This window comes from Marmota flaviventris, chromosome 7, assembly GCF_047511675.1.
Source record: "Marmota flaviventris isolate mMarFla1 chromosome 7, mMarFla1.hap1, whole genome shotgun sequence".
Lineage (NCBI taxonomy): Eukaryota > Metazoa > Chordata > Mammalia > Rodentia > Sciuridae > Marmota > Marmota flaviventris.
The window spans coordinates 31,834,820-31,858,762 of NC_092504.1; the positions used below are offsets into that span (position 1 = coordinate 31,834,820).

The 23,943-nt window shown below is 39.9% G+C and overlaps 1 protein-coding gene and 1 pseudogene across 5 annotated transcripts in view; both read right to left on the minus strand.

Annotated features, from left to right (window-relative positions):
* The window catches only part of Pds5a (PDS5 cohesin associated factor A), a 143,223-nt gene extending 134,296 nt beyond the window's left edge, over positions 1–8,927 (minus strand). Inside the window, exons 1-2 of one of the 5 annotated variants that reach the window (XM_027938542.2) lie at positions 8,543–8,911; positions 7,508–7,685 (exon numbers count right to left, since the gene is read on the minus strand). In XM_027938542.2, coding sequence (XP_027794343.1) covers positions 7,508–7,645 — 138 coding nt within the window. In that variant the 5' untranslated portion in view covers positions 7,646–7,685; positions 8,543–8,911. Of the gene's footprint in view, positions 1–7,507; positions 7,686–8,286; positions 8,446–8,542 lie in introns of those variants that run through there. The other 4 variants (XM_071614226.1, XM_071614225.1, XM_071614227.1 and 1 more) reach the window with 4 other exon arrangements.
* An 11,532-nt stretch (positions 8,928–20,459) lies between these two features.
* On the minus strand, positions 20,460–21,182 carry LOC114094665 (large ribosomal subunit protein uL16-like; annotated as a pseudogene).
* Between the last annotated feature and the right edge of the window lie 2,761 nt (positions 21,183–23,943).

The following is a 23,943-nucleotide window of genomic DNA, read 5'->3' on the forward strand; positions in this document are numbered from 1 at the left end:
GTGTGTGTATGTATGTGTGTATAAACACTTAAGATAGGTGAAGAAAATGGATTATTCAACCATAAAAGAAGGATATATTGTAACGTTACAACATGGATTATACTAAGTGAAATAAGCCAGTTACCAAAGGCGGGGAAAAATGCTGCTTAAGTCTACCTATTAAGTATCTAAAATAGTCAAACTTGGAAACAGAAGAGAAGGCACAATAGTGGATACCAGGAGCTGGGATAAGGGGAAAAGAAGTTACTTAATAGGTAAAGTTTCAGTTTGCAAGGAAAAAAGTTCCAGATATCTGTTGCACACAATATACATATAATTAACACTACTGTACACCTAAAATGGTTAACATATGTATTTATTCATATATAAAATATTACATACACATGTACAAATATATATTAATATATGTACTCACACATATATACAAACATACATTTTGTTCCCCCAGTACTAGGGACTGAACTCGGGGGCACCCTTCCACTGATCTATATCCCCAGCTCTTTTTATATTTATTTTCAGAAAGGGTTTTATTAAATTACCCAGGCTGGCCTTGAACTTGCAATCCTACTGCCTAATCCTCCCAAGCTGCTAGGATTACAGGAGTGTGCCATCACACATGGTCCTTCCCCAGATTTAAATAGGTCATTTTTTTCCAAGGAGCCCTATATCTAATTTTACTAGAGAATGGTGTTTATAAATCAAGATTTGACATTGTGTTTGCATTGCTATTAAGATATAATTTCTTCAGGTTTTTTAGATTAATACAGAACTAGAAAATAGTTTATTTAATCAATATATCAATCAATCAAGTGTTCAGTCTGATACTTCCAATTGCAATTCAGCACCAGAGTTCTAATCCTTTCTCCATTCCATATTTGTATCTCCTTTTTTTCTACAGCAAAAACCCTGGTTTCCCATAACATGGATGAACTTATTATCAGTACTATCTTACTGTGAGAATACACTAAATTCAGATCTTCTTTTACCAGTATCCTTTAGAAGACTTCATTTCTTTTTTATTTTTATTTTTTTAATATTTATTTTTTAGTTGTAGTTGGACACGATACCTTTATTTCACTTATTTATTTTTATGTGGTGCTGAGGATCGAACCCAGGGTCCCGTATATGCACGGCGAGCGCTCTACCACTGAGCCACAACCCCAGCCCCATCTTTTTTTTTTTTTTTTTAATAGTGCTGAGAATAGAACCCAGAATATCATGCATGCTAAGCACACACTTTCTCCTACTGAGCTATGTCCCCAGCCCACAAGATTTCTTTTTTGATACTGGGGTTTGTACCCAAGGGCACTTTACCACTGAGCTATATCCTGAATTCTATCTATCAATGGGATTAAAACCCTGAATCCTATCTATCTACCAGGGATTAAAACCAGGGGCACTTAGCCACAACCCATCCCTTTTCATTTTTTTATTTTGAGATAGGGTCTTACTAAGTTGCTTAGGGCCTCGCTATATTGCTGAAACTGAGCTCAAACTTGTGATCTTCCTGCTTCAGCCTCCCAAGTCACCGGGATTACACGCGTGTGCCACTGCACCCAGCTCCCAAGATTTCTTTCTTTTTTTCTCTTAAAGTATTTATTTTTTACTTATAGGTGGACACAATACCTTTCATCTTTATATTTATGTGGTGCTGAGGATCAAACCCAGTGCCTCACACATGCTAGGCGAGCGCTCTACCTCTGAGCCACAATCCAGCCCCCAAGATTTCTTTACTGTTCTTTTTGTCGCATAAAGGGTACATAAAGTACCATGTTTGTGAATTACTTGAATTTACTTTTTAAAATATTTTTTTAGTTATACATGGACACAATATCTTTATTCTGCTTATTTATTTTTATGTTGTGCTGAGGATCGAACCCAGGGTCTCACACGTGCGAGGTGCATGCTCTACTGCTAAGCCACAACCCCAGCCCAAATTTGAATTATTTTAATATACAGTTAATTTCTTTATGGTTGTATTTCATGTACGTATCTATGTTTATTTATTGGTGGTGGCCTTTTTCATTTCCACTGACAAACATTTTTATTATGGTTAAAACAAACAAACATAAAATAGCCAGGTATGTTATTGCATGCCTGTAATTCAGCTACTTAGGAGGCTAAAGCAGAAGGATTACAAATTTCAGCCCGGGCAACTTAGTGAGACCCTGTCTTAAAATTTTAAAAAAGGGCTTAAAATTAAAAAAAAAAAAAAATGCTCAGCTGGGTTCAATCCCTAGTAGCAAAATAAACAAATCTGGAGCAAGGAAAACAAAATGAAGAATACCTTATACTAGAAAATAATGTGCTTTAAGACTCATAGACATGTCAAAAGGATACTAGATGTTTCAAAAGGACACCAGAGCCAGCACACATATTTGGGACAATTTGAGTCTGAAAAGAAATAAAGACATTAATATAATTCATTTAAAAAAATAATCTATGACATGTGACCCAATATGATACAAAGGGAAATATACAATACTACTTTAGTGTATTTGCCCCCCCAAAAAAGTTTAACCTAAGTCTAGGCATGAGGAAATGAGATAAATCCAATTATGGAATTACTATAAGATATATAACATGAATGCTTCAAAAGTGTCTTGTTAAGGAAGCCTTCCCTCTCCCAATAAGTGGAAGGACTACCTAGTCTAACAGATTGGGGATATAGCTCAGTGGTGGAGCACCTATCTATCATGCACAAGGCCCTGGGTGTTCGAGCCCAGGAGTTCAAGTTCAAGGCCAGCCTAGGCAACATAAATGAGACCCTCCCCCTTCTTAAAAAAAAAAAAAATCCTACAACTTTTTCTTACAGCTTTTTAACTTTATAAATCAAGCTAGGTGCCTATGAATATATACTATTGTTTTTGAAATAAAATGCTTTTCAAATTTGTAACTACAAAGTAAACAATCAGTACACTTTGACTTGTCATGAGAACTCCTATGGCATATTAAAGATGGCTACAAATTCTTTCCTACTTCTTCCATTGAAAGGTGAATAGAGATGGACGCCTAGCTCAAAGGTAGTACATTTATCTATGTGTTCAATCCCCAGCACCACAAAAAATAAGGTAGAGTCAACTTTTTCTCCCCTTGAATGTAAGTTGGACTGATTAATCAATACAATAAGGTAGAAGTGATACTACCAATCCTAGATCAAGTACTGGCAACTATGGTGTCTTGGAGACAAGTCCAGCTACTCTGGTGGAGAAACCCTAAGACTACATCATAAATAGAAAAAGGAGCAGCTGAGTACAAACTTTCAACTATTGTCACTAAGACCATCAAACGTTTAAGCGAAATGTCATATATGGTGGCTCATGCCTGTAATCCCAGTGACTCCGAGGGTGAGGTAGAAGGATCACAAGTTCAAGTCCAGCCTTAGCAACTTAGGGAGATCCTGCCTCAAAATAAAAAATAAAAACTGGGTGTAGTGGCATGTGCGTGTAATCCCAGTGACTCAGGAGACTGAGGCAGAAGGATTGTTGAGTTCAAAGCCAGCCTTGGCAACTTAGCGAAGCTCTAAGCAACTTAGTGAGACCCTGTCTATAAATAAAATATAAAAAGGTCTAGGGATGTGGTGCAGTGATTAAGCACCCCTGAATTCAATCTCTAGTACCAAATAATAATAAATAAAAATAAAAAATAAAAAGGTTAGGAATGTTGTTCAGTGGTAAAGTGCCCCAGAGTTTAACCCCCAGTACCAAAGAAAAAAAAAAAAGTGTTTAAATGAAACCACTGTGGATTCTATAGATCAGCCTAATTACCAATAGATTATCAACAAGTGTGCCTAGCATCCAAAAAAAGTATATGCATGCCAAACCCTGTCTGAATTTATGTTCCACAAAACTGTGATGTAATCAAAACTGCTTACAAGAGCCAAAAGTGACAATTGAGGAATGATGCAGAAACAAAATGTGATCCATACACTCAATGGAATACTTAAAAAGGAATTCTTTTTTTTTTTTTTTTTAATTTTTTATTGTTGGTTGAAAAGGAATTCTTAAAAAGGAAAGAAATTCTGACACATGCTACAAGATGGATAAACCTTGAAGACATCACAAAAGGATAAATATTGCATGGTTTTACATACATGAGATTTCATGTATTTTAGAGTAGTTAAATTCATAGAGACAAAAAGTAAAACAGTGATTGCCAAGGACTGGGGGGAGGGAATAATGGGAGTTAGTGCTTAAGGGTACAGTATCAGTTGGCAAAGATGAAAAAGTTCTCTGGAGATGGTTTGGTAGTAATGGTTGTATAACAATATGAACGTCCTTAACATCACATAAATATAAACTTAAAAATAATTAAAATGACAGGGACAATGGCACAAATCTTAATCCCAGTTACTCAGGAGGCTGAGGCAGAAGATCACAAGTATGAGGTACAGTGGCACATGCCTATAATTCCCAACAATTTGGGAGGCTGAGGCAGAAGGATTGTGATTGCAAGTTTGAGGCCAGTCTGGGCAACAAGGCAGACATTCTGTCTCAAAACAAAAACTAAAGGACTGTGGATGCAACTTAGTGGTAAAGCATCCAGGGTTTCAATCCTGGGATTTAATTTAAAAAAAAAGCAAGCAGCAAGTTATTTAAGAACCAAAATAAAAATGCTATTGCCCTGAGTCTGCCAGTAACCTGCCCTATGATTGATAGTGATTAGTGATAAATGTTCCTTAGCCACTCTGGGCTTAACTTTTGTCATCTGTAAAGTAAGGATGGTTCCAGAATTTCTTTTAAAATCCTCTAACTTTAAAATTATGATTCTGCTGAAAATATGCTTGTTCCTTCTTAACAACTGAAGAGAATAAATCAAACATTTCTGGATTCCTTTGACCAAGATTTTACTTGCCTTTAAGCCCTCTATATTTATACAGCATTAGAAACTGTTGCTATGTTATAATAATAAACTACTGATTTATAAAATTTACCCATAACTAATGTTCTAATAAAAAAAAGCTGTCAAAATGTTAAAATAGTTAATATGGCTAAAAATCTACATTAAGGGCTGGGATTATGATCCTTGCCTAACATGTGTGAGGCACTGGATTCGATTCTCAGCACCACATACAAATAAATACAATAAAGATCCATCAACAACTAAAAAATATTTTTTTAAAATCTACATTAAAAAAAATTCTGGACTGAGCAATGTGGCTCAGAGAAAAAGTGAGTATTTAACATGCACAAAGACCTGGGTTTCATCACCAACACCATAAAACAACAACAATGAAGCCCTACAGTTCCAATGAGACAATAATACTTTATATCAACAGGAATCCCTAAAAAGCACTCTGTAAAAACATACAAAAAGAAAAGCAGGAGGAATACACAATAAAAAGAATAACAAAATTTTGGCAGTTGGACATTCAAATTGGCTAAAATGTTATGTCAATTATAACTCCCAAAAGAACTCATAACAAATAGCCTAACCCAATGCTCATCCTAGATTTGGTTATATGTCCACTTATAGTTAACAGTATTTCTGATACTGAACCTATTACAAGTGGAAAATATAAAGATATAATTTTCCACTTTTTTTTTTAAAGAGAGAGAGAGACAGAGAGAGAGAGAGAAGAGAGAATTTCTTAATATTTATCTTTCAGTTTTCGGTGGATACAACATCTTTATTTTTATGTGGTGCTAAGAATCGAACCCAGCGCCCCACGCATGCCAAGCGAGCACGTTACCGCTTGAGCCACATCCCCAGCCCCTAATTTTCCACTTTCAATCAATTATTCACCACTAGAATTAAGGGTGTTAATATTCTTAATTGGAAAATAAAATTTAACATCTATAAACTTCTTATTTAGCTTTATATTTCACAATTTTTCAGGTTCTCACTCAAAACACCTAGAATAACTTTAAGAAGCATCAATTAAATACCTCATTCCAGCAGGTTGGGAGGCTGAGGCAGGAGGACAAGTTGGAGGTCAGCCTCAGAAACCTAGTGAGATCCCTATTTCAAAACAAAAAACTGGGAGCTGGGTGTGGTGGCATGACTGTAATCCCAGTGACTCGGGAGGCTGAGGCAAGAGGATTGAAAGTTTAAGGCCACCATCAGTAACTTAGCTAGACCCTGTCTCAAAAAATAAAAAGGGCTAGGGATGTAACTCAGAGGTTAAACATCCCTAGGTTCAATACTCCCATAACAAAAAAAGGTGTGTGTGTTGGTGGGGGGAGTCTAACTGAGTAATAGAATACCTTGGGTTCAATCCCTAGTACCCTGCTCCTAAAATTAAGTACCTCAATTCATGTCTAATCTTTGGTATCAAAATTTGTTTTAGGCTGCAGAGTATAAGTCAATGGTAGAATGCATGCTTTAGCATGTGAGGCTCTGGGTTCAACCCCCAGTACCACTAAAAATTTGGAGAGGGGAAAAAAAAAAAAGCTGTTTTAGTGAAACTGTGTCTTATCCCTTCCAAAAAAGCAACAAACTGAAGAGTCTAATTAGATTTTAGAAACTATAGGAATACTTTAGAACAACATTGTATACATTTACCAGGTACTATACTAAACTCTTAAGAAAAAAGAGGCAAGATCAGTTCCCACAAATTCACCAAGTTGTTCAAGTAAGAAAAATCACCACGATTGTTTCTTCCGTCACCTCCCACTATGTCTGATTTTAACTTTGAAACTTCCCTTGAACATTCCTTATCTCTATCCCCACTGTCATAGCACTATTTGCAAGATTTTAACATCTTTTACCTAGACTACTGTGTTGAACATTTTCCTAGCTGATCTGCCTCAGGTCTTTCCCTAATCTAACCCAAACTGTGACAACCAAAATTCTCTGGCATTGCCTTTAATATTCCCTGGGGGTCAAAGCTGCCCAAATTGAGAACCACTGCTTCAAGATGATCACACAAGAATGGCTGTGACCACAATCTATGTCCATGGAATGGAAAGCAAAGAACTGATCAACTTAAAGTTGAAATTCACATGACCACCATACTTATACTAAATAAGTTGAGGTCTCATAAAAAGAGCAACACTCTTTCTTAAGCTCAAATAAACACAGGAACTTAAGTCATCACCTTAAGTCTGAATTTTGAAAAACCAGTACTTTCTGTCAATGTTTAAGCACACATCTGATTATAAACTTCTCAGCTGCTGATGAAAACAGAAATGTTCCTAGGCAAATTACTGCCTACACTTAAGAATGACAGCTACTTAAACAGTAGTCTCATAAAACGAAATATTCACGGGGTGTGTGTGGTGGGAGTACTTTACAAACACCTGAATTCTTATGCTTGAAAAACAGTAATATTTTCTTTAAAATCACACTCCTTTTTAATTTCCCGTAAGTCATTTTCCTACATAACTTATTCAAAGATGTATTCAAGACAGAACAAATACCTTTTAGAAGAGATAAAATGAGAAGAAGGGGTGCAGGGGGGACCTTGGTAGCTGAACTGTAAGGCCAGGCCGAGTAGTGCAGTAATACCACAGGAGACAGAGTCTGAAAAACATCTCTGAGTGCGAATAGTCTGTTCAGACCTTACCTTCAGTCGTTTGATCATCTCGTCGGTGGTGATCTTGTCTGTGATTTCCTTTACTCCCGGAGGGTAAGCGATCTTCCCGTCCGCACTCACGACGCCACACAGGGCAGTGGCAGGCTTGGGCTGCGCGGTGAAGTCCATCCTGGGGGACAACTTTTCTTTCACAGTCCTCTACCGGCCTCTATCGGTCAGAAAACCAAAGTTCAGCGGGAAAGGGGCGACTTTGTAACCTCTTTTTTCATTTCAAAAATCTCTAATCTGGAACGGGTTCTTTCTCCCCCGGGGCCGGGAACCCGGAGGCAGACTGTTCATCTGCCCGGTCCCGGGGCCCGGACCCCACCGACGGCCCGTCGCCCACACCCGCGCCAGCCCGGGGCCCGCGGGGCTCCCGGGCACCAGCCACCACGGCCGCAGGAGGCGCCGAGCAGCGGCCAGAGTTTCCCATTCCGCCTTTCACAATGAAATGTACCCCCGAGCACCAAGGTCTTAAGTTTGTCAGCCGGGGGAGGCCGGAGAGGATCCCAAGGCCCGGTCTCGGCCAGAGAGCAGCACGGAGTCCCCACCCGGCCGTTCCCCTCCGGGAAAGGAGACGCGAGGCCTATAGGGCTCGGCTTAGGCCGCAAAACTAGGGACCCGACCGGACCCACACGCCGCGGCGGCTCCCGGGAACAAAACGCCCTAGCCCGGCTGAGATTCCGGGCCCGGGCAGTCCCTGCTGCGCTCCCGCCCCTCCCCTGTCCCGCTCCTCACCCCCGCGGGAGGGGAAAACAAGCCGCCCTCACCCCCAACCCCACGCCAGGAAGCGGCTGACGCGGCTCCGCACTTCACATTTTGTTCCTTCAACTTCGGCTGAGGGATCCCAGCGGCTTCTCTTGGCCCCGGCCACTGGGCGCCACCCGGCACCTCCGAGGCCTCAGCGGCACCTCCGGGCAACCCCGCCGGGCCTCGGACCCGCGCCCCCCCCCCCTCCGCTCTCCCCTTCCGTCCCCTCCCTCCACCAGCCGAGGGCGGGAGCCGAGCCGCCGCCGCCGCCTTTACCTCCTACTCATGCGGGCGGAAGGTGCATCAAGCGCCCGGGCCTCTGTCAGGTGGTTGCGCCGCCGCCCCTCGTCGGGCTGCACACAAAGCGGCTCCGCGGGTCCCGCCGCCGCCCGCCCGCCCGCCCCGGAGCGGCGCTGGGGCTGGCGGTGCCGAGGAGGAGCAGCCGCCGCCGCGGGGGGAGACGCGGGGCGAGTATGCGCTGGGCGGGGAGACAGTGCCGCTCTCCGTCTGGCCGAGGAAGAGCAGCCTCGGAGAAGGCTCCTCCGGGAGCGTGTGCGCGTGTGTCCGCCCCGGACCCCCGCGGCCCGCCCGCCCGCACCTAGTGCCGACCGGGACCTGGACACCCCTAGACGCGGCGCGCGCCCGGCCGTCCGAGCCCCCGGGAGCCGGCGCGTCGTACACACACCGGCCGGTCACGCGAGCGGCGCGAGAGCACGCGAGAGCAGCGCGCGCGCCTCGCTCCCTCCCCTTCCTCCGCCGGCCGTGCCTCCGCCTCCCTCGGGCCCGAGACCGCCGCGCGCGGGGCCAACAGCGCCGCCACCCGGTTGGCGCCAAGACCTGCCGCGCGGGGCGCCTCCGGGAGGACCGGACCCCAGAGGAGGAGGAGCCCGAGTGGCGGGAAGCGAACCCCGTCCTCGCAAGGCCGCGCGGACAAGCAAGGCGAACAGAGCTTTCTTTAACCTTCCGCCGCCCACTTGAGTTCATGACTTTTGGAGTGTCACCCTGAGGGACGTGGACAGAAGTAGTTGAAAAACGGTTAGTTAGCCGGTGAAACGAACTGATTTCCTCCCCAGGGACACATCTACAAACTGAAGGAAAGTTTTGCAACATGGAACGACATGGGCTGCTGCTTAGTCTCTTATCTTCTGACTGTCACCCGAGTTCGTACCCTCCTCCACCGGAAACTTCTAAAATTAATATATTGAAAGCTGCAAAATATGAAAATAGCACTGAGATAAGTTCTTGAGGTATGATCTTTGGACTACTGGCCTCCCTATGACTTCGGCTACTAATCAGAATCTCCGAGTGGAACCCAGAATTATTTTTTTCTTTTTACAAATTTTTACAACATTTTTTTTACAATTTAGCGAGATGGTTCTTGTAGATATGGAAAACCTCGCTTGTTTATTTTGTTTTATGTTTTAAATGTGACAAGGATTAACTTTTCTTTTCATCCAAAGGAAAACAACTGTCGAGGAAAGTTCAAAAAACAGTATTTGAGCAATTTAAGGCAAATATTGAACAAATAAACCTGAGAGTGCATAAATAATTTCAGAAAGCGAAGTTGAAAAAAGAATACAATAATAACATTTAGCTCCTGAAACTGACTACTAGCATCATTTAAAATATTTGATTATTTATTATTGATGAATATTCTTTGACTTTTTGTTTGTTTGTTAGTACCAGGGATTAACTTAAACCCAAGGGTGCTTAACCACTAAGCTATATCCCCAGCCTTTTTTTTTTTTTTTTAGAGACAGGGTCTTGTTGAATTGCGTGGGGCTCCGCTAAGTTGCTGAGAGTGGCTTTGAACTTGGTATTCTCCTGCCTCAGCCTCCAGAGTCACTGGGTACAGATGTGCCACCAGGCCTGGCTGGTGTATTTTCTTTTCAACATCTTTTACCTTGATCTTAAAAATAGTAAAGACACTTCAATTTACTGAATTACTTTTCAGGTATTCCACAAAGGAGCAATCTTCTTGGAATCTAACATTCCACAATTGCTCTTCGCTGGAATTCTGAGTAGAAGGCAGAATCTAAGATTGGCCTCATCCAAACTAAGTCCACCAAAAACAACAACAAAAAACCTAAGTCCACCAAAAGCTACTCTTTTTAGGCTTTTCCTTCTCATTTCTAGTGTGTGGTTTTTTGTTGTTGTTGTTGTTGTTTTCCTGTTATATTTATTTTTTATTGATTTTTTTAAATAAATGGCAATGGAATGCATTACAATTCTTATTACACATATACAGCACGATTTCCTATTATATTTATATAATTAAAGAGCAATGATTTTTTTTTTTAAATTTTTACCTGCAGTAACTTTTCCATTATTGAAGGGAGTTTTGTATCTCCCATAAATTTCAACTTTATACAACGTATTACTTTGTATAACCTTGTGTAGACCCTCAAAAGATGGTAAGCCCTGAAAACTGCAACACATAAACAAATTAAGTTTGTACAATACTCTTCAGAATTCCTGTCCTTCCTTTCTATCAACTAATCAATCAAAGGTCTAGCTATGTTGCACAGGCTGGCATTGAACTCATAGGCTCAAGTGATCCTTTCATCTCAGCCTCCTGAGTAGCTGGGACTACAGGCATGTGCCACTCTGCCCAGCTATTTCTCTTCTTAAACATGTTTCCACATACAATAAATAAGAAAAGATACATACAAAAAGATACAAAAATACAAAATTTGTGCAACAATTATTTTTAAAAAAGGTCTTTCTGCCAATGGGAGGCATTGTTTTGGCACTGAGGGAAAAAAAGCATGGTAGAAGGTGGACAGGGCCCTAGTGGTTCTGCCTGTCACATTCAGCCATTAAATGGAGGGCACATTAAAACCTGAGATGGAGCCAGGTGTGGTGGTGCACGCCTGTAATCCCAGTGCTCAGGATGCTAAGTCAAGAGGATCTGCAAGTTCAACGCCAGCCTCAGCAAAAGCAAGGCACTAGCAAATCAGTGAGATCCTGTCTCTAAATAAAATACAAAATAGGGCTGGGGATGTGGCTCAGTGGTTGAGTGCCCCTGAGTTCAATCCCTGGTACCAAAAAAAAAAAAAAAAAAAGCTGGGATGGAGAGTCTAGGGGGATGGCACTTCCATTTGTTTGGGAAGAAATAGACCAAAATAATAATAATAAATACATATGCAAATAAAGTTGGGAAGAGGGGGATACAAATCTAGTAGACTGCCACAATCTGCAAGGGCCTCACAATGGAGGTTTGAAGCCATAGATAGTGCCAAACCTTATATATACTATGTTTTCCTCTATGCACACTGCAGTTTTGCTATATAGCACCAGAGTTGATCTGTCCTTCTATGTTTTATGCCCTGGTGTTTCATTTCCATCACTACTCTTGCACTTTGGGATCATTATTACATAAAATAAGTGTTATATGGACACAAGTACTGCCATACCATTACTGTGTATCTAATGACCAAGATATCTACTAAGTAACTAAAATGGCATGTAGCACATACAGCATGGATATGCTGGACAAAGGAATGATTTATGTCTCAGCATGGAGTGGGAAGGCATGATAGTTCATCATGCTACTTAATGCTGCACAATTTGAAATTTATGAATTGTTTATGTCTGGAATTTTCCATTTAACAGTTTTAGATCAAGGTTGACCACAGGTAACTGAGACTATGGAAATGAATCTTAGAATAAGGGCAGATTACTATTATATAGACATATTAAGCCTCTGGGGCACTTTGGTTTGTACTCTAAGATGAGTAACCATTGGACTGTTATAAGCAAAGAAGTAACATAATATGATTTATGTCCTATGATCTAGGCAACCTTGGTTAAATTAATCTTTCTGTTCCTCATTATCCTCATCTGTAAACAGGGATAACAATAGTATGTGTTTAGAGAATCATTATAAAGAATAATTAAGTCAACATTTATAAAATTCCTAGAAAATTGTCACATACTAAGCCTTACATGGTTATTTTTACATAAAATAGCATTGCAGGGCACCATGGTACATGCTTGTTATCTTGGCTACTCAGGAAGTTCAGGCAGGAGGCCCCAGAGGCCCCAAAGTTTGAGAGCAACCTGGGCAACTTAATGAGACCCTTTCTTAAAATAAAAAATAAAAAGAATGGAGGAGTTGGCTCAGTGGTAGAGCATCCTGGATTCAATTCTCAGTAAACACACACTAAATAACAATAATAATTAATTAATTTAAAAAATCGTTTTAGCTGCTTAGGTTGGACATAATGATAGGGATACAAGTGTAGAAGTAAGTTAACCAGTCATAAGACAACTGCAAAACAGTTGTCTTATGACTGGTTAACTTACTTCTCAAGGAGTGATGGTAACATGAACCAAGCAATAGTAGTAGAAGTGATAACATGTACTATAAGAAAAAGAGAACTTGGGGGATATAGCTCACTGGTAAAGCACCCTGGGTTCAATCCCCAGTACTTGGCATGGCGGGGGGAGTTTCTTCCTTCTTTCTTTCTTTTTTTTTTTTTTTTTTTTGTGTGTGTGTGTGTGTATGGTACTGGGGATTTAGCCCGGGGGCACTTTATCACTGAGCTACATCCCCAGCTGTTTTTATCTTTTATTGTTTTGATACAGGATCTTGCTAAATTGCTCCCCAAACTTGCATTCTTCCTGCCTCAGCCTCTCAAATCGCTGGTATACAGCACTACCAGGCAAAACCAAATTTTTCCTTAAGAGGTAGAGTCTCCGGCTGGGGATGTGGCTCAAGTGGTAGCGCGCTCGCCTGGCATGCTTGCGGCCCGGGTTTGATCCTCAGCACCACATACAAAACAAAGTTGTTGTGTCCGCCGAAAACTAAAAAATAAATATTAAAAAAAAAGAGGTAAAGTCTCACTATATTGGTCTCACTATATTGGCCCTGAATTCTGGATAGAAGCCATCCTCCTGTTTAGCCTCCCAAGTAGCTGGGACAACAGAATTTTATTTAATTTTTCTTTTTATTTCTTCCTTTATTTTGCAGCATTGGGAATTGAACTCAGGAATATTCTACAATTGAGCTACCATGTCCAGCTGATTTTAAATTTAAACAGCAATATGTAGCTAGTGCCCACTGTATTGAATACTACTATTCTAGTATAGTGTTTAGTAGTAATTGACTGAGGATGAGGGTAGAAGATGTTAGATATAATTTATAGTAGGCCATGGGTTTGAACTGTACTCTGCACTAGACACAACAGACCAAATCAAAATGGGGTCACTCATGATAAAGGTCACATAATCAAACTGAAACTTTAAGGAAGCAGACAGATCTCCAAACAGACCAGTTTTTCCTATAAACACAAGACTTTAGTTCACCTGAGTTAGCATGATAAGGAAATCTTCTCTGCTTTAATTCTTATTTAAAAAAAAAAAAAGTAACCTGAATTTACTGGATGTTAGCCAATGAGTTTTTTCCCTTATTGTTCTATGTCCTTGGTCCCATTTTACCAAACTGTCTCTATTATTGCCCAATGGGAGCCCTATCATATTGTTGTTGTTTTTCTTTTTCTTTCTTTTTTTTCGGTTCTAGACTAAGTTACCCAGGGAGACCTCAAACTTACAATCCTGCTTCAGCTTTCCTAGTGGCTGTGATTACAAGCCTGCAGCCATTATACCCAATTCATTCTGTTTTGTAGAATAAAACACAGCCCCAACTCATGAATCATAAAAAACAAGTTAGATCTACAACAAAATTTGTTGTCATTTTGTCTTTTAATAGATCTGGGGATTGGGCTGGGATTGTTGCTCAGTGGTAGAGTGCTTGCCCAGCACGCATGAGGCACTAGGTTCAATCCCTAGCACCATATTAAAAAAAAAAAAAAAAAAAAAATCTAAACAAAATAGTTCTGGTGATCATGCAGAGATCTGAATGGTTGTAATTTTGTCTTTTGATAGTTCTGGTGATCATGTAGGGATATGAATTATGTTGCTGGTGACTCCTGAGAGGTACCACTGACCCTTTTTGAGGTATTGAATCCTTTGTATTCCTCATGGAGCCCAATGATTGTAAGTAAACTTCTCTTGGTCAGAATCTGCTCTTTTTCACATTGAGCCCTCAATCTTTTTGAGTTTCAAATTCAGGGTGAGTTTGTGCTATGATAAAGTGCATGCCCTTGTAGTGCGTACCACTACAAGGAGTTTATGCTATTCTTTGTAATAGGTATCAAGGGTTTATGCTGTGAGAAAACATGTGGCTTTTGGGGGATTGTAAAATGGCTGATGAATCACTGGCAAGAGTTGAAATCATGATAGAAACAGAACCAGGTCCTATAAGAAGAATCAGGTGTCTATTAATAGAATCAAACAGAAACCGGCAATAAATGGCCATTACTGCAGGGGATATGAACTGAGGCTTTCAGAAATTCCTCTCTGTGTGTTTTCCCTTGCATGTTTAGTTAGGGAGAAATCATTAGACAGGTTGGTCAAGGGAATCTCAGGGCCAAAACCACAACTTGACTAGTGGGCATAGTTCAAACATTTTAGAGTTATGAGAGGGAGCTGCCACCAAAAAGTAAGGCTACTGTGAGAGGATAAGCTGGACACTAGAAAATGTCTATTCAATGAGATACATTATGAATGCATTATACAACACAACTTGGTGGCATTGCTCTCCCAGGCTTTATCTTGGCTCTGGTAGATCCAAGATTTGATGTAAAAATGGGATCCTTAATATATAAAGAACAAAGTATGGCCTTTATGTGGAATTTTCCAAATGAGTAATATCATGCCTTAAAAATGTTTAAATGAGGGTTCCTCAATTAAACTCAACTTCTAAAAAGATCTCAACAAAATTATATCATTGTGTCCTTCAAAAACTCTTTGCAAAGGCGAATTAAATGTGACCAATGATTGGTACCAGGGATTGAACCCGGGGTACTCAACCACTGAGCCACATCCCCAGCCCTATTTTGTATTTTATTAAGAGACAGGGTCTCACTGAGTTGCTTAGTGCCTCGCTTCTGCTGAGTCTGGCTTTGAACTCGCAATCCTCCTGCATCAGGCTCCCAAGCTGCTGGGATTTCAGGTATGTGCCTATCAGGATAGCCATGCTCTACGAGAGCCTTGGCTGGATGAGAGTTTGGTTTGGGTGTCAGTCAGGCAAGGTATAGAGGAGGTTTCAAAAATGGATGTTGAGGCAACAGAAAATCATAGGAAGTCACACAGGATTTTACAAGTAAGTATACAGATGAGCTTTGAAGAAAACTCAGGAGCCTGTTCAAAATAACCAGCTGAATGTCAGAAGGACATATTTTGAGACCAATTTAGTTAGTTAGGTGGCTTTTCAACTTGGCTTCTATTTCTTAACTATATTACTGAGTTCATGGAAGAACCCATTAACAAATATGGTAGACAAAGCATTTTATATGCCTGGAAAGCTATGAAAAACCTGCTTGAGGGCTGGGGCTGAAGCTCAGTGGTAGAGCACCTACCTTGTACATGTGAGGCCCTGGGTTTGATCCTCAGTGCCATGTAAAAATGAATAAATAAAGATATTGTGTCCATCTACAACAAAATAAATATTTTTTAAAAATCCTGCTTGGCCTGATTTTATGTAATTTATGTAGTGTTCTTTTCACCTTTGGGATGTGATAGTAACTGAGTGAAAGGGTTAGCAGAATCAGTTTTGAAAAATCAGTCAGCCAGGTGCAGTGGCACATACCTGCCATCAAGCAGGTTTTTCATGGCTATCCTATTAGGAATTAATTGGACATAAGTTAGACATAGAGCCACAATGCATTGACCAGGATAAACAAGTTTCCTGGGAGAGAAAACACTGGTTGTGGGTTGGGCATTTAGTTATCATGTTGGTCACCAGGATAAAGAAGTATCCCATGAAAGGCACACTGTAAACTTACTACTAGCTTCCTTGGATTAACTTCAAGGCAAGACTGGAGTTCATATATTCACTCTCCAGAAAAGAAAAAGAAAAGCAAATTAGAGGAATGTTCACCAAATCCTGTTTGAACAGAAACAGATATTTTGTCCATCCACATGAGCCTTGGAGACATTAAAATCTAAAATTTTAGTATACAGCCCCTATAAAATTGACCTCTAATGATAGGCAATATGTACTAGATTATTCCTTGGAGAAAACTCTTGCATTCATTCTCTGTACCTTTGAGATATAGATTTTCCACTTAGGAGTCATTCCTTTAGAGAATTAAATTTATAGTTGCCTAGCTAACAATTGCTCAGGGCAATGAACAATTGAAAGTCTGGTAGTCTGAAAATAGTCTGGAGAGAGAAACTATTTGAAAATTGGAAAATAAAAAATCTTAACGAATGCTGTAAGATTTGCTTCTGTCTGTATTTTTTGTACCTATATAGATGTATTGTATGTGTTTTGTATATATTAATATATTTCTACCTTAGATGATGTCATCAAAATTTATAAAAAGCTTACTAAGGGTGGTGGTGCATGCGTAAAATCCCAGCAACTGGGAGGGTGAGGCAGGAGGATTACAAATTCAAAGCCAATCTAGACAATTTCATGAGACTCTGTCTCACAAGGGGGCTGGGGACATAGCTCAGTGGTAGAAGGCCCTAGTACTACACTACACACACACACACACACTCTCTCTCTCTCTCTCTCTCTCTCTCTCTTTAGTTGTTCCATTTAAATTTTTTTAAATATTTATTTTTTTAGTTGTAGTTGGACAACACGATACCTTTATTTTATTCATTTATTCTTATATAGTGCTGAGGATTGAACCCAGGGCCTCGCACATGCTAGGCGAGTGCTCTACCACTGAGCCACAACCCCAGCCTTAATTTTTTATTTAAAAAAAAAAAAGCAATAATGTCATTAGCTCAGAAAAATAAAAATTGACAAATTACCTATTCATGTGACTTGGGTCAACCTTTGAAAAATAAACTATAGTCACATATTGCTTAATGATGTGGATACTTTTGAGAAATATATTGTGAGGCATTTGTTCAAATGTAGTATACTTATGCAAACCTAGATGGTACACCTCAATCACTTGACATGACCTCTTGCTGCCATCAAGAAACTTGTGGTCTAGGGATGCAGCTCAGTAGTAGAGTTCCTGTCTGGCATGTGCAGGGCACTGGGTTCCATCCCCAGCACTGCAGGGAAAAAAAAAAAAGGAGAGACTTGGTAGGGCTGGGGATGTCACTCAGTTTTAGAGTATTTGCCTAGTGTGCATAAAGCCCTTGATTCAATCCCCAGCACTGCAGACAAACAAATGAACAAACAAACCTTGATAGAGGTGAGCTGTATGACACTCTTACCAGTGTAATATGCGTGCATGCTGTTTTTCAGTAAACTATTTTTAATAAATAGGAGTACACTAAAAAATAATGATAAAGAATTTACTATATAGTAAGTGCATAAATCAGTAACAGTTCTTTGTTATCATTTCCAAGTATTATGTCTGTACATAATTATATGGTTAGTACATTTACATGAGAGGCAGTGCAGTAGGCTTGTTTACAAGCATCACCACAAATGTGAGTAAATCATTGTGTTATGATGGTAGAATCGTCATGATGTTACTAGGTGATAGAAAATTTTCAGCTCCATCATAATCTTATGACACTGCAGTTGTATATGCAGTCTGCCATTGATTGAAATGTTGTTATGCAGCACATAACTGTAGTTTTTAAAAATTATTGGTAAAATAAATAATGTCTTAATAATTGTCAACATGAAATAAAATAACATTTGGTCTGGATTTCCTGTTTAGACAGATTTGTTTTCTCTGCTAGATGTTTTAGTATCATAAAATTACAAATCCAACCTTAGAGCAGAGCACAGTAAAAAGGAATTGCTGAATTGCTTGATGTGTTTCATTTGTTTAATAAAAAAAAAAAGAAAATGAAAAAACCATGATTAAATTTTAACTTTCTTTGCTTCTGGGATATATAAAATATATGTATATAATATGAATTATTACTATCTATATTTATTCAGCACGGGGGATTGTACCTAGGGGTGCTCTATCACTGTGCTATATCCCCAGTCCTTTCTATTTTTTAATTTGAGAAAAGATCTCTCTAAGTTGTCCAGGCTCATTTCAAACTTGTGTTCCCCTTGCCTTAGCCTCCCAAGTAAGTGAAATAGTGCCCAACTCAGTGTCTTGTTTTTTATTTTCAACAATGAGAATCCAACCCAGAACCTTAAGCATGCTAGGCAATATCTTTACCACAGTATCTTGTTTTTATATGGTATAGATAAGCTATATGTATTTGAGTCTGCTAGTGAACATGAAAACTTGTTCTATGAGAAAGCACATTTCTAGAAATTATGAAATGTATATTCACAAAATATTGATATGTAACTATTCAAAATATCTTACTGCCTAGGTCTTCACTAAAAGTTAAGGTTTCTAGGAGTTAAAATTTTTAATTCATTCTTGGTATGGTGTCACAGGCCTGTAATCCCAGGGACTCAGGAGATGAGGTAGGAGGATCACAAATTCAAGTCAGCCTGGGGAAATTTAGAGACTTTATCTCAAAATAAAACAAAAGTGTGTGTGTTTCCAGTGGGTGGGGGGGGGGGGTAGCTAAGCAGCAAAACTCTTGCCAAAAAGGTGTGAGGCCCTGAGTTCAGTCCCTAATACTTCTTTTAAAAAAATCTAATTCATATGAGATAATTAAAAATAGAAATAATACAGAAAACAGGAAACAACTTGGTATATAAGGAATGTAATATATGACTTTGGTAAATGAAGCTATGAGATATGAAAGATGTGGGGTTTTTTTGTTAAAAGTAGAATGATTGAACCAAAATTAAAAAGAGGAAAAGTATCAGATAAAATTAAATGGATTAGAGAGATGTAGGTTTGTGCAAGATAAATTGTATAAAAGATTTTTTTAAAAAAATATATTTTTAGTTGTAGTTGGACACAGTACCTTTATTTTATTTATTTATTTTTATGTAGTGCTGAGGATCAAACCCAGCTCCTCACAAATGCTCTACTGCTGAGCTACAACCCCAGTCCAAGAAATTTTATATATGATAAAGTTGGCTACAATTAGAGGGCAAGTATTTATAAGTTATTCTAAAAATTGAGCATTAATATCAAAAGTATACTGATGCAAACCTAGAATTTGGTCCCCTATACTAAAATAACAAGGTTCTTTTGGCTAATGATCTGTGTTTTTTTTTCTTAGCCTCTTAAATAATTGGCCTAGGAAACAAAGATTTTGGTTGGGTGCCGCAGTCTGGCTGGGCACAAATCACGAGCCACTGAAGCAGGAACAAACTTTATTTCTGAACTCCACACACGCTCCCGGGAACTCCTCCCGCAGGCTACTAAGCTCGTAGGGGAACCAGCAGGCCGGAAATCCCTCCTCCTGCACTTCCTCAACCAATGGGAACTCTCCGGGAATCCCCACTAGAACTTCAAAGTAGCGTGAGAACTGCAAAGTAGCGGCCAAGAGAGATAGTAAGGCCTCGCCTGTCAATCAATACTATTGGCAAAATGCCAGGGGCCATTCCGACTCAGCTGTGGCTCTCAGCAGTTGGGTTCTTTTTTTTTTTTTTTAATACAATTCAGGATTTATTGGTGTGTGTGTGTGAGATTAAGAAGGGGTCAGCACAGTGGCTAATGATCTGTCTTTATAAATATTGTTTTAGTCAGCTCTTTCACTGCTGTGACTAAAAAGACTGACAACAATTTTAAGGAGGAAAAGTTTATTTGGGGGCTCACTGTTTAGAGCTCTCAACCTATAAACAGCTGGCTCCATTCCTCAGAGCTAGAGGTGAGGCAGAACATCATGGTGGAAGACTGTGGTGGAAGGAAGCAGCTCACATGATGATCAGAGAGCAGAGAGGAGACTCCACTTGCCAGACACAAAATATGTACCCCAAAGGCACACGCCCAATGACCCAACTCCTCCAGCCACACCCTACCTTCCTTTGGTCACCACTCAATTAATCCCATCAGAGGATTAATTCATTGATTGAGTTAAGGCTCTCATATCCCAATCATTTCTCCTCTAAACCTCCTTGCATTTATTCTCACTCATGAGCTTTTGGGGGACACCTCCACTCAAACCATAACAAATATATATAATGTTGGTGGAGACTACTTACAGCTTTGCACATGCTAAGCAGGTACTGTATCGCTGACCTACACTTCCAGCCTGATCTGTTCTTAATAGGAAACTGAGAGGTATTTTTGTTCCTTAGCCTCTTAAGTAATTGGCCTAGGAAACAGATTTTTTTTTTTTAATACAATACAGGATTTATTGGTGTGTGTGTGAGATTAAGAAGGGGACAGCACAGTGGAAGCCCTCATGAATGCAGGGCCCGCCACTTGTCCAGGGGACCATGATTGGGAATATATTTGACCCCACACCATCAGGAATGAGCTGCTTCTCAGCCACCAAGTCTTCGAACTCATCAGCATTACATTTGTTAAAGCCCCACTTCTTTGAGATGTGGATCTTCTGGGGCTAGGGAACTTGAACTTGGCCCTGTGTAGGGCCTCAGTCACATATTCCTTGTTCTGCAGCTTGGTGCGAATGGACATGATGATTTGGCCAATGTGAACCCTGGCCACTGTGCCCTGGGGTTTCTCAAAGGTACCCCACATACCTGTTTGGAGCCTGTCAGCCCCAGCACAGGACAACATGTCATTTGGATGACATGGAAAGGGTGGAGCCACACTCGGCTATGAAAGCCATCTTTGCCGCAACTTTTTATCATGTACTTGTTGACACAAATACGAGCAGCCTCCAAGGCTTCAGAGGATATTTTCTCATATTCATCAGACACCACGTGGCCACAGAATGGGAACTCATCCACTTTTGCCTTTTTTTTTTTTTTGCCTTTTTTCTGCCCAAGATCAAAGATGCAGATTTTGGCATCAGGGACATGCCAGCAGAAAGGAGACTTTGGGGACAGCTTGTTTTTATAGTACTAGTAACACTGGGTGTGGCGGTGGCCCATGGCCATACCAGGATCTCTGTGGCACCACAAAGGAAAACAGGCGCTCCCACGCCTGTGCATGCCTTATATTAGTTTTTGTGGTTTGTCAGGATGATTTCCTGTGCTTCCTATTGTCCTTCTTAGGTCTTTGATTGCTTAAGAAAACAGTCTTTTTTATGGGAAATCCATATGTAGTACAATGAAATTGAATCTCTATTTCTCACACTGCAAAATCTCAACTCAGAGTGGATAAAGGACCTAGGTATTAGACCAGAGACCCTGCACCTACTAGAAGAATAAGTAGGGCCAACTCTTCATTGAGTCAGTTTAGGAACCTACTTCCTTAACAGGATTCTAAAGCACAAGAAGTACAATCAAGGATGAAAAAAGTGGGGCTGGGATTGTGGTTCAGTGGTAGAGTGCTTGCCTGGCACATGCAAGGCAGGCACTGGGTTCCATCCTCAGCACCACATAAAAATAAATAAGTGAAATAAAGGTATTGTGGCCATCTACAGCTTAAAAAATATTTTAAAAAAAGAATCAGTAATGAATCAATGGGATTGTATCAAACTAAAAAGCTTTTTCACAGCAAAGGAAATAGTCAAGACCATGAGGAGAGAGCCTACAGAATGTGAGAAAATCCTTGCCACCTACACCTCAGATAGAGCATTAATCTCCAGGATATACAAAGAATTCAAAAAACTTAACACCCAAAATACAAATAACCCAATTAACAAATGGGCAAAGGACCTCAATAGGCACTTCACAGAAGAAGAAATACGAATGGTCAACAAATAGATGAAAAACTGTTCAACATCTGTAGCAATTAGAGAAATGCCAATTAAAACTACACTGAGGGGCTGGGGATGTGGCTCAAGCGGTCTGGCATGCGTGCGGCCCGGGTTCGATCCTCAGCACCACATACCAACAAAGATGTTGTGTCCGCCGAAAACTAAAAAATAAATATTAAAAAATTTAAAAAAAAAACTACACTGAGAGGGGCTGGGGTTGTGGCTGAGTGGTAGTGCGCTTGCCTAGCATGAGTGACGCACTGGGTTCGATTCTCAGCACCACATACAAATAAATAAAATAAAGATCCATCAGCAACTAAAATATATATATTTTAAAAAAACTACACTGAGAGTCTATCTCACTCCAGTCAGAATTGCAACTATCAAGAATACAAGTAATAAGGGCTGGGGATATAGCTCAGTTGGTAGAGCTTGCCTCCCATGCACAAGGCCCTGGGTTCAATCCCCAGCACTAGAGAGAGAGAGAGAGAGAGAGAGAGAGAGAGGAGGAGGAGGAGGAGGAGGAGGAGGAGGAGGAGGGGGGGGGGGGGAAGGGGAAGGGGAAGGGGAAGGGGAAGGAGAAGGAGAAGAAGAAGAAGTAGGAGGAGGAGGAAGAAGAGGAGGAGGAGAATACAAGTAACAATACAATAAATGTTGGCAAGGATGTGGGGGAAAAGGTTTACTCATACATTGCTGGTGGGACTATAAATTGGTACAGCCATTCTGGAAAGCAGTATGGAGATTCCTTAGAAAACTTAGAATGGAACAACCATTTGACCCAGTTATCCCACTCCTTGGTTTATTTCCAAAGGACTTAAAATCAGCATACTACAGTGACACAGCTCAATTCACAATAGCTAAGCTATGGAACTAATCTAGGTGTCCTTCAACAAATGAATGAATAAAGAAAATGTGGTATTTATACACAATGGAATATGACATCGCCATAAAGAAGAGTGAATAATGACATTTGCAGGTAAATGGATGGAACTGGAGACTATCATGCTAAGTGTAATAAGTCAATTCCCCACCCCCCAAAAAAGGGAGATTTTTCAGAGGGAATGTTCTTTCTGATGTGTGGATGCTAACACATAATAAGGGTGTGTGTGGGGGGGAATAATAGAAGTTCATTGGATTAGACAAAGGGGAATGAATGGAAGGGAGTGTGGCTGGGAATAGGAAAGAGTAGCATGAATTTTCCTATGTTCATATATGAATATACAACCACTGAAACTCCACATCATGAGCAACTGCAAGAATGGAATCCTAGTTATAATAATTTATATTCCATGTATGTATGTCAAAATGCACTCTACTGTCTTGTGTATCTAAAAAAAAAAAAAAACAAATAAAGGGCTGGGGACGTGGTAGTGCGCTCGCCTAGCATGTGTGAGCACTGGGTTCGATTCTCAGCACCACGTAAAAACAAAATAAAGATATTGTGTCCACTTAAAACTAAAAACAAAATATTTTAAAAAGAAAGAAAAAATTAAAAACTAGTCCTTTCTATTAAATAGTAAATTTTCCTTATAACTATTTCACTATCTGTATTTGCCTTTGATGTCTTTATTGCTGTGGTTAAATGAGTGACTATTTACAGTAACCTGTGATCCTATTTTGATCAAATATTTTTAAACTTTTTGACAAAATTTCCAAAATCAAATTCTATATTAAATCTTTCTGACCTTGACTTAACTTTGGGATTTTCCAATTGGGCCCCTGGAAAACCTCAAAGTATGTGTCTCTTACCTTGTAAAAGGATAAAGTGATTTAATATTATTTGATATGTTAAAATATATGGGAAATATTGTCAAATAGTACATGATGCTAAACCTTCTTCACGTTATATGTATGGATATGTTATTGATACAAGTCCTCCAAAAATTGAATTAGATTCCTAAACCATATATATTATCATTCACAATTCTGGCTATTATGTTAAAATGTTGTATGCCACAGAAATAATCAAATTATTTAGTTATTGGTGAGTT